Source organism: Cynocephalus volans, chromosome 9 (genome assembly GCF_027409185.1).
Source record: "Cynocephalus volans isolate mCynVol1 chromosome 9, mCynVol1.pri, whole genome shotgun sequence".
Taxonomy (NCBI): domain Eukaryota; kingdom Metazoa; phylum Chordata; class Mammalia; order Dermoptera; family Cynocephalidae; genus Cynocephalus; species Cynocephalus volans.
In genome coordinates, this window is record NC_084468.1 from 146,430,979 (window position 1) to 146,441,957 (window position 10,979).

The window sequence follows — 10,979 nt, forward strand, 5'->3', positions numbered from 1 at the left end:
CTGTTTTAGTCTTTCATTTTTTTTCTCATAAAATGCAACAAAATCCCTGCATATACTAAGTACTTATTTCATGTTTAAATAAATTAATGAATCTTCTTAAGTTTTTAGCCAAAGGAAATCAAAGTAGTGCCAAAGTTAAGGTTTTATAGAACTTTAGAATCCATAAACAAATTCTAAATGCCTCACTTTTTAAATGAAGAATCTAATAAAAAATTTGACCAAAGCCAAATGATTTAGTGACAGAAACCAGGACTAAAAATTCAAATTGCATGACCCCTAAAGTCATGCTATTTCCATTATACCAAACTACCTTCATTTTTGGTCATAAACATAATCACCAAACCCAGAATTCAAATGCAAAGTTTCTATTCTCTGTCTTTAAAGCTAGATTTTTGGTCATTCAAGCTCTGTAGTTCAAAAAGATTGAAAATTCCATGAATCTCAAAGTCTTAAATATGCCCTTAAAGAATTCCAGCACAGAGTTTACTAGCAGTTTTATATCATATATAATTTATTCAGTAAACGATAATTGTGCTTAGGAGTCACTTGGATTCATTATGAAAATTCCTGAGACTGTTTTTGATCAAATAAGTACATAAACAAGGTTAATAGTAGGGGTGAAGAGAATAAACCAAAATGTGTCTTACTTATTATTTTCTGAAAGAGAAGTACTACTAAGTGGGATCTCTTCTATTTAATTGATTGATTTTTATCTAATTTGTTCTTCATTAGAAAAATATGCAAAGATCTCTAATACCCATTTGAATGTACCACAGTAACAAAAGTTCTTCTTGATGCCATTTGGTCAATCACTTTAACCCAGTAGCCTGGATAAGAATCACACAATGTACACGGTGTCTGAACATTCCACATATGTTGCTACCTCTGTTATTTTTGTATATGATATAGTTAAAAGTCTATTACACCCATGATCATGTTATTTTTTTCAGGTTTGCCAGACATATGAGGGTTAGTAAGCTATCCATATTCTCAGAAGTATGTTCCTTTTTTGGAGTTATGGGCTCTTGCGAAAATATATGTTTTGGCTCAGATATTAGCCTGATGCAGCATTTATGATCAGTAATGTTTTTTCAGTGAGCACATGTGCCCAAGAAGATCCTGGGAAAGTTTTTGTGTGAGCATTGTACTGAATAAATGTTTTACCACACTCAGTATTCTAATTTTGTACATTTTATATCTCCAAGATGTCTAATTTACCGTTTCCTCTAAGCAAGAAGGATGCCAATTTTGGTCACACAAGTTTTCAAAACTAATAATTTTTTATTTACTGTGATTCTATTTTCTATAACTTTGGTTGTTAGCTTCCTCCTCAGGGCTAATTTGAGACCCAAGAATAGCAGTAAGGTAGGCCTAGGAGAACTAATGTAGGGAATGAAAATTGAAGAGCATAGAACTGGTCTAGACCCAGACGTGGTCAAAGTGGAACCAAAGATCAAAAGAAAAATGCATACTAAAATCAGGTCAATCAATGTTCTGGTGTGAAATCCAGCAAGAATCAGAAAGCAGAGAAATGGAAGAAATGGGACACCAGAAAGGAAACAGGCCACAGGCACATATCTGAAGTTAAAGCAAAATATTGGGATGGGATAGACGATGCTGTCCAAGCAATCAGGCATCAAATAGGAAATACCCTTAGGAAGATACACTCTAAGCCACATTTTATCTCCACCAAGATTAGTTTTAAATGTTTCGATCTGTAGGCAGGAGCTTATCTCACTACAAAGAGAGACAGATGTATTAGTTAGGAATCAAGGACAGATTCTGATAATATTAAGATCTATTTTACCACACAAGTATACTTAGAGTAGAATTTCACTAATTCATTTATTCAATAATAAGTAAAATACTAAAAATATTTACTGAATATAAACTGAAAATATAAAAGACTGAAATAAATAGCAGTGAATAAAACAGATAAAAAATTCTACCCTCATGGAGTTTACATTCTATAGAGGCAGGCAAACCACAAATTAGAGAGCTTAGTTACAGAACACAGCTTTTCAGACTTGGAAGGTAACCGAGTTTCTATCCTTATCTAGGTCAAGCTCCATAGACTGCTCTCCTAGTACTTGCTCTCATTAATTTCCAAAATTGTCTCACCTTTTTTTTTTTTTCACTTTTTTCAGGTAAATATTGTTACTTTTTTTTTTTTTTTCTTATTCCAATTTCCAGGCTGGAGTCATACTGGTTTTAAGTTCTCACACATGCATTTTTAAAAAAATATATTTCATGATTTTCATACTCAATTCAATTGAATATGAGCTCAATATTTCTAAGCTATAGAGAGGGCAGCAAAAGGATAAAGGACAAATTTCTCCTTTAAAGGAGTTTTCATTTTTATGGGAGTCCATATGTTCTCAAAAAACTGTCAGACCAGGATGAATGTATTATGGCCCACAAGGGAGGTGTTAAGTGCTATGGTGGTGAAAAGGCTATGATAACAACAGAATATCCTAGATCCCCCCCAAACAGAATTAAAATCACTTTTGGTTGACAGAAATAGGATATGCTTATACAGAAAACCTAATGAAGTTATAAGAAAATTTAATTATTTCAATAACATGTAATGAAGAAATATTAAATTAAAGAGTAGAGGCTATGTCTGATTTCTCATTTTATCACTAATACCTAGAGCAAACGGTTCCCTAAATCCTGGAACAGAGTGGTAATTTAAGAACTCGACAAATATTTGTTGAACTGATCTTGAACGACCAAATTAAATCCTAAAGAATAAGTAGGATTTCAGTCAGAGAAAATTGGGACAAACAGAGTAGATCTTTCCAAAGAAAAGAAACACACAGCATAAGCAAAAACAAGAAAAGAGAAAAAACGTGAGCAGAGAGCAGCCTGATTTGAATGAAGTGTTCATAGAAAAGGTCATATTTGAAAGTTTAATGATTTTATCTGAGATAGCAGTTTCAGCAAAGTGGTGAAAGCTGGAGTTCAATATCAAGGAGATGCCCTCTGGTGAGGTGGTGACAGTATATAACAATCAGGATGGACTCTATTTTAGACACCTGGCAGTGTGGAGGCTGAATGCAAATGGGCAAAGGGAGAGAAATTTTAGGTTGGAGATTTTTTTGTAGGAAGAGAGAGATGCAATAAAGAAGGAAAGATTTAAGATAGAAGTGGGAAAGAAGATGAGAAAGATAATAAAGGATCTCTTAGAACAAATGAGGACACAAGATCAAAATCAAAGCGGCACAAGGCCCAGAACTTGATAGAAACAGGCGTTGTATTGACTTTGTTACCAGCTATTTAATTTTGGGCAGGTCACTTAATCCTCTGAGTTTGTGCTCATCTGTAAAATGAAAATAAAACTTACATCATAAGAATATGATATGTAAATAAAATAACTTCACAAACACTATATCTCTATAAAAATAACTATTGAATTATATAGAGAACATACATATACTTATAGATTATGTATAAAGAAAGGTGTATTGGTTTCCTAGGACTGCTACAACATAGTACTACAAACTGGGTGGCTTAAAACCATAGAAATGTGTTCTTTCACAGTTCAGGAGGCCAGAAGTTCAAAAAATCAAGGTATCAGTAAGGTTGATGCCTTCTTGAGAGCGCAGAAGGTAAGTCTGTTCCATGCCTCTCCTCTAACTTCTGGTAGTTCTTCGCAGCTGGCTGGTACAGGGTTCTGAACCCTTGACCTTGGTGTTATAACATCGTGCTCTAACCAACTGAGCTAACTGGCCAGCCCAGTTGCTGCTGAATCTTAACATTCATTCCTTGGCTTGTAGCAGCATAACTCCAATCTCTGCCTTTGTGGTCACAGGGCATTTCTCCTGTGTGTCTGCGTCTCTTCTCTTTTTCTTATAAGAACAGCTGTTATATTGGACAGCTATTATATTGCTATTCCAGTATGACCTCAATCTTAACTAATTACATCTGTAAAGACCCTATAATCAAATCCTTTTTCAAAATAAGGTCACATTTTAAGTTTCAGATTGACATGAATTTGGGGGGAACAACAGTCAACTTAGTATAAGAAATATATTGCTAACATCCTTATTTTTATAATAGCTTCAATAGGCTATTTTAATATTTTTTATTATTTTTTTAATGTAAGAACTAGAATTTGGGCCTTAGAGGGGAAGATAGCAAAATGGTTGAGCGCTCAAGACATGGAATTTGAATTCCATCTGTTCCTCTTCCTGGTTGTGTAGTCTTGGAGACTACACCATCTTTAGCTGTCAGTTTTCTCATAGGTATACAGGGAGAATAAATAATACTTCAAAGTGTTTTGAGGAGGAGTATGTGAAGTAATGTATGTAACACGCTTAGCATGGTATGTGAGCCAGAGGGACAATGCTTGGCTCATTCAACAGTGGCTGACCTGTGCTATAGGTGAAGAGGAAGTTAAGGTTTCTGTTCAGGTAAACAAAAAAGATTCATCATTTTCATACAGTTGCAGGCTAAAAGTACTGTTTGCAGAGCCAGTTGCATTGTTCTGACTTAATGTTTTCCTATTAAGATTTCTCCACACCTGGTTATTCCATACAAAGATGAATGATTTATCACTACTGTGGACTCACGTTCCACAGAAACACTGTATCATTTGTCATCATCCCTCAATGTCTAGCCCTTCAATTTGCCCATCAACACTATATTCAGTTTATTACTGTACTCCAAAAAGCAACTGCTTAAACATCATCATCATCTTCTTTTTCTTCAAGTTGTTTGTTGAAAGAATAATTTTAAAATACATAAATAAATAATTTCTAATTTTTGTTAGTTTAATACATTACCCCACTAAACCTTTATAACTCTTTCAGATAGAAAACCAGGTATTTTATCTCAGTTTTTAAAAATGGGGAAATTGATGTTCTAAGTGATTACATGACTTGAACACAACACTTTGCTCTATCCTGATAGGTGGAGATGTAGTAGAACTATACCTTCCACAGCATTTGCATATATTAGCTATATTCTAGGAGTTCATTGTTGACCATCTGGGAATGAAATATAAAAATTTTAAGCAATATATATTGTCTGTGGTAGGTCATATTCTTATCTATAAAGAAGACTCACTACTATATCTTTGAATGGACTTAAAACTTGGCCTGAAGTTACATTGTCAAAATCCATACTGGTCTTCTATTGGTTTGCTTGATTTAACACTAAACTTTGTTAGCTTGCTGTTTTCCAATTTGCTGTACTAAGAAGATTGGGGGGAGTTTTAAAAATCTGAACAAACTCTTTGCCAATCATAAAGCACTTTTATATTATGGCCCAAACTCTATCGTATTTAACTGATTTTGTGGAGCCATGTATAAATACAAAACATTCAAGTAGTACCTTCTAACACTATGCTTCTAATCCCCAAACAGGCAAATACTCTCAGGACTTTAAAAAAGTGATTTTAAGAATTTTTGTATGCTATTGCCTGTTATAAACTGATGCATAACTAGGCAGGCAGGGAATTTTAAAGACCAGTTTATAAAATCCAGACAAACTGTGCATTAATTTTAAACCTCAAGAGGCCCAAAGTTGTGTACTAACTACCTGAATCTAAAGAAGCCAAATACGACAAAATTCCATGTAATTCATAACAAGTTCCATATGCTTTAGATTTAGTATTTTGGCTCTACTTGTATTTCAGCATGTATCCACACTATCCTTTTGGTTTACTTTATAATAAGTACAGTGATTTCCATTTATAACAGCTACATATGACATATAAGGATGTACTTTTAACAAAGAGATGTGTGCAAAAGACAAGACTAGACTATTTTTGTTTCTTCTGAATTCACTGGGAGATGAACTAAGAAGTTCTTTCTCCATCTCTAATTTCTGTGACTGTTATAGGTTAGCCTGGTATTCTACCACATATAAATTTTTTTTAACAGAACACAGATTTCATGAGTTTGTGGCTTGCCTGAACTTCCTTTTTTAAAATCCTGGACATTTGCAGATGGAAATGATCTCCATTGCTTTTTAAATTGCACTTTACAAAATAAAAACACAAACACTTTGCAGATTTAGTTCAGAACATTCTAAGCCCTAGGAATCTTATTGATACAAACTCACATAGATTAAGCAATTTGGAGATTTAGTGTAAACAGGCACCACTTTGCCGTAGGTTTGGTAAAGATAAAGCGTTTCAGCACATGTTCGGCCACAAAGCATTTGTGAGTCTTAAGTTAGAGCTTCAGAATTCCCTCTGAAAAGGACAAAAGAGAGACTTCCTGTCATTTCCATTGGTGTCTGCATGTGGGACCAATATGGGCAATGCAAAGTTTAAACAGATGCAAATGGTGAGGGGAGGAGGCAGTTTCATGCCTTGTTTTACATATTTCTCCATATCCAGATTGAATTTAAGTCAGTCTCTCCCTGGAGCTTCCAGAGTGGACTTCCACTGAAATTGCAGCATGCTTGAATGGTTTATTTCACCAATATTTGCTTATGGAAATAAAGGGGAGTGACAGGAGAAAGGGGGAAAGGCGTGGAGGAGGAGTTAGAGGCCGAGGGAGGCTCTGGCCGCAGCACAGCGCACCAGTAACCCTGTCTGATGTGATCATTAACCTTTCTGGAATACGCAGCTGGCAGTTCTCTGAGGTTTGTCATTAGAATGTGAGGAGAGCCACACAGATACTACACAGACTATTCATAGACCATTTGGTTTACTTTAAGAGCTTTTGCTCCACTTTCGTGTGACAGGAAAAATGAAATTTCAGCAACTCTTTTTTGTATTTTTTATTTTTATGATGAGTCTTCTCCTTATCAATGGACAGAGACCAGGTAGGACTTTAATACAACTTGTTTTGATGCCTCTTTGTGTCCCTGGGTCTCTAAGCATGATTGTGTTTACACTGAAAATGAATTAGGTGTGTTTGCAGTTAGTAGTATTGGGGGTAAATGTGTAAAGTTTTGGAAGTATGCTATCTATCTTTCTGGGTCTATTATTTGAATATTGTTTAAAAGTGGCTTGATTTTAAAATGATAATAAATATTTTAACACTGTTTTTCCAAATGTTAAAAAAAAAAAATTGATCCTTAAGCTATTGTAGATATGTTCTCTTTAGAAGTAAAAAATGAAAATGTCGATCTGTTCATTATAGAGGTAAACAAACCTATAGATTTTTAGGTAAAATGAAAAATTCAAAGCATTTTATTAAAAGGCATGCTGCCCACTGGAGTAGGGCAATGTTTACTCAATTAACATATAAAAATCATAATGTGACAAAATGCAGATAAAGTCTGAAAACAGTTCAACAGCTGTTATTTATAGTTATATAATTAGGTATGTCACTTAAAAAATTGCAGTTTTTATTATTATTGTACTTATAGAGCCATAAAACGTCAAAAATATGTATGTTCAAAATAAATACTATTAATTTATTGACACCTTTTCAAGGTTGATATCAGTTATGTCACATTTAACCACCAGGAATTTAGCAAATTTATTTTAGTGTGCTTTTACTTCAAAACCAAACATCTAAGATTTCAAGGCACTGGTCAGTAAAGAAAAATTAGAAAGATAAAGTTTTCTGACTCAGGAAAACACAAAATCAAGTTTAAACAGAAAGATGATAATATTTATATCCAAATATGTTAGATTATTCACTTGACATTATACTTCTCCAGTTAGAACAGAAAATGGTGCATAACTGGTTCAAAACTAAGACTCTGCCTTCTGAATTAGAAGTTTGAGGGATATGAATTTATTTTATTTTAAGTGACATCCCCTGGTCTATCCCTTTACATAAATGAGAAAAAGTTCCAAGTCAGCAACTCAGAAGAAGCAGCTTGATTTCTTTTTATTGTTTACAGCAATTGCTATTCAAACCATTTCTCCTTTTCTGAAATACAGAACACCTCGGACAATGTTCTTGTAAAATATTTGTGATTAATTTATTACATAAAATAAAAGGTCTAGGAACTTTTAGGAAGAAATTATGTAAAAGAAGGATAATATTAATATTAAGATCTTACTATTAACATTAACTTTTAGGAATACACCTTGTGTATATACATCACATTAACTTTTTATATCATAACCACATCTGAAAAATAGCAAATAATCACAGTATAGTTTGGCTTCAAAATATACCTTTACATTCTCCAGTTTTTAACAACAAGTAATTTTCTGAAAAGTAGTCCTAACATTTCTCTTTCTTCCTTCAGCTAATTTGGCCATGAGAAGAAAACTGCACAGACACAACTGCCTTCAGAGGAGATGTATGCCTCTCCATTCACGAGTGCCCTTCCCCTGAGGTATTTCTGACAGAAAATAGCTACACTACATTTAGGCAATGTTCCAAATTAGAGACACCAAAGCATGTTTATTCATATTTTGTAATATGTTATAATGGCTTATGGTGATGTCAAAGTTTAAGAAATGCATACTTACAAATGCAAGAGTGAGATAACATGATATTTGGGAATTGCTTTAATAGTTAAGGGAAAAAATGGGATAGATGAGAAAAATACAGGAAAATCTTGATAATTCTTGAATCTGCGTGATAGCTATGTGGAGGCTAATAGTATTGTGTGTGTTTGAGATCTTCATAATTAAAAAATGAAGCACCAGGATAATTTAATTATAAAATTGTCTTTATATTTGTGTTTTAAAAACACTGCACAGCTTCAAATATTCTGTAATCCAGAACAAGCATGTTTCCATTAAGACTACTAAGTCCTTGAAAGCATTTGGACATATTCACCCAACACCACCATACCAAGGTCAGACTAGTCTCAATACTTAGGTATTTATTTGTCCTAAAATATTTCTTTTAATACAGAAAATCAAGTTAATATTAATGGCATGGCAGCTTTCTGGCCTAGCTAATAGTATTGGGCTTGATGGTTGCACCTTTGAGGATAAATTTGGATTAGAATTTTGCTCTTCCCTTTTTGTTTTCACACTCACTAAAAGACCAATGATTTTACATCGCCATCATCACCAATAATGCTGCTTGAATCAATTAACTTCAAACACTGCCCAAATATAAGTCATTCATAGTAAAAAATAATTTGGCATTCCATTGTAATTATTTTAAGTTCTTTAATTCATTTAAAATATACCTTCCTTTAAAAAAAAATGCTATAGAAATATCCCTTAGCTGGTTAACACACACAGGCAGTTGCTAAATTAGCTTATTCAGTTGGTCTGTAGTCTTGTAGCTTTTACTGCTCTATTCATTCGGTGGAAAGAATGGTTGCTATGCCTATTGTTTAATATGTGCTTTTCAAACCTGGTGAAAGCCCTGTATTAGGAAACTAAATGAAGGAAGAGCCATTCAGTGATAAGCATTTATCAAGAGAACTGAGACAAAAAGCCAAGTTCTCTATACCTATATATCTATAACGAATTACTCCACATTATCAAAATATGAAAAGTAAGTTTGGTTGAGGAATATGGAAAGATACAGTAAGAGGTTCCTGAGAAGCCAATTAATAGTGATTGAAACATGTTCTGAAGAATTTAATATGTTAAAATCTCCATTGGTGTGTGTTGATAATGCTTCCAGGTAGTGCCTTTCAGAACATTATAAAATGATAGTAAAATCTGTGCTTAAGAGGAGTGGAGAAGTTCCGGATTTTCCCAGCACTCCTTCATAAATAACAAAGAGAAGAGAACACAATAGCAAGAGAATTTTTGCATATGCAGAGAAAGATTCTGCAGAAAAAAAACACAAGTTCTCCGTTAGCCACAGGTAATCAACAAACTATCTACCGTAAAAACTAGGGTGGCAAGTAAACAAGATAGAGTGTAAAATTTGAATTGTCAAAGTCCAGGGAAATTTTGCCCTATAAGCCAAGTCTGTAAACCAAAGAAAAATTTAAATAGAAGCTATGTAAACCATTTAGTAATAGCAATCCTTTACAAAAGTTGGTGATAGCTTTATAGAACTGCTCAGGTTACAGCATCCATTTTCTCAGTGTTTAGGCTAGTCCCACATTCCAGCGACAGTTTTTTGAAGAATGTGTAAAAGTCACCTGTTGGAATCCAGTGATTGCTGTGTAACAGCCAATGTAAGATAAATATTAAAATAATTTCCCAAGATCTTGTTCAACCAGAACTATAATAAATTTGATAGCATAATTCTCACTGTTCTAAATACCTTTATTTTTGCGTTCAGTGGTTAATGGGGACCCAAACCCATGACCTTGGTGTTACAAGGCTACGCTTTAACCAATTGAGCTAACGGTGCAGCCCACTTTCACATTTTTTATATGTCTTACAAGAAAGGCACTCTGACTGGGTAAAGGCACTATAGATTTAGGTAGTGAACTCTAAGGAAAAACCTCCCTTTCATTTCTCCCTCTCTGTTTTCTGCATGCTTTAGATAAAATCACACAAGGATTCAGTTAGGGTCAAAGAAGACTGTAAAAGTATACAATTTGACTTTAGAAGTTTTCCAGATTAACCTTTTAGAGTAGTTTAGCCCTTTAGCTCATTTATTAAGAATGTCCCGTTTATCTTTACTCTGTCCATTTTTCCAACTCCTAGTCTTCTTCAGTGATCCTCAGCAAGATTTCCTAGCTGGTACACATGATTTAGTGAAACGGAAAATCTATGCTGTATACCCTCTATTTTCTTGACCTTTTTCTTCTCACATAAATACTTTGACATCACCTTCAGTTCTAGTGAATTACAGTGAAGGGGAGCAAAAGAAGGGGTGTCAAGAAATGTAAGTTTATAGGTCAATGTGCGAGCCAGAGTGAGAAGTAAGGTAGGGACTTAAGATTCTAATGACTTTCCCCTTCCAACAGTAAAATCTCACTACATCAGTGCTATTTATAAATATGCACTCTAGATAACTACATACCCTATTAACATATACTCTGTATAGCTTTTTAATAATAATTGTAATACATATCCATGGCGTGAAATTTATTTCTAACGGTATGGAAGAATGTAAAGTCAAAAGTGAAAGTCCCCCACCCTACCCTATTGCCCATTTTCACTTCCCAGAGGTAGTGGCTATGAACAG

At 34.0% G+C, this 10,979-nt stretch overlaps 1 protein-coding gene across 1 annotated transcript; it reads left to right on the forward strand.

The window, feature by feature from the left end:
- The first annotated feature begins 6,704 nt into the window (after positions 1-6,704).
- Positions 6,705-8,255, forward strand: APELA (apelin receptor early endogenous ligand). The gene is made up of 2 exons (XM_063107586.1): positions 6,705-6,780; positions 8,167-8,255. Exons 1-2 carry the CDS (start codon positions 6,705-6,707, stop codon positions 8,253-8,255), a joined length of 165 nt encoding a protein of 54 aa, XP_062963656.1.
- The last annotated feature ends 2,724 nt before the right edge of the window (positions 8,256-10,979 follow it).

What these genes read in the sequence shown, in the direction of transcription:
- APELA (XM_063107586.1), top strand. Translation starts at nt 6,705, where the DNA reads ATGAAATTTCAGCAACTCTTTTTTGTATTTTTTATTTTTATGATGAGT. An exon ending in TATCAATGGACAGAGACCAG is followed by an intron (nt 6,781 to 8,166) that starts GTAGGACTTTAA and finishes TTCTTCCTTCAG; the next exon opens with CTAATTTGGCCATGAGAAGA.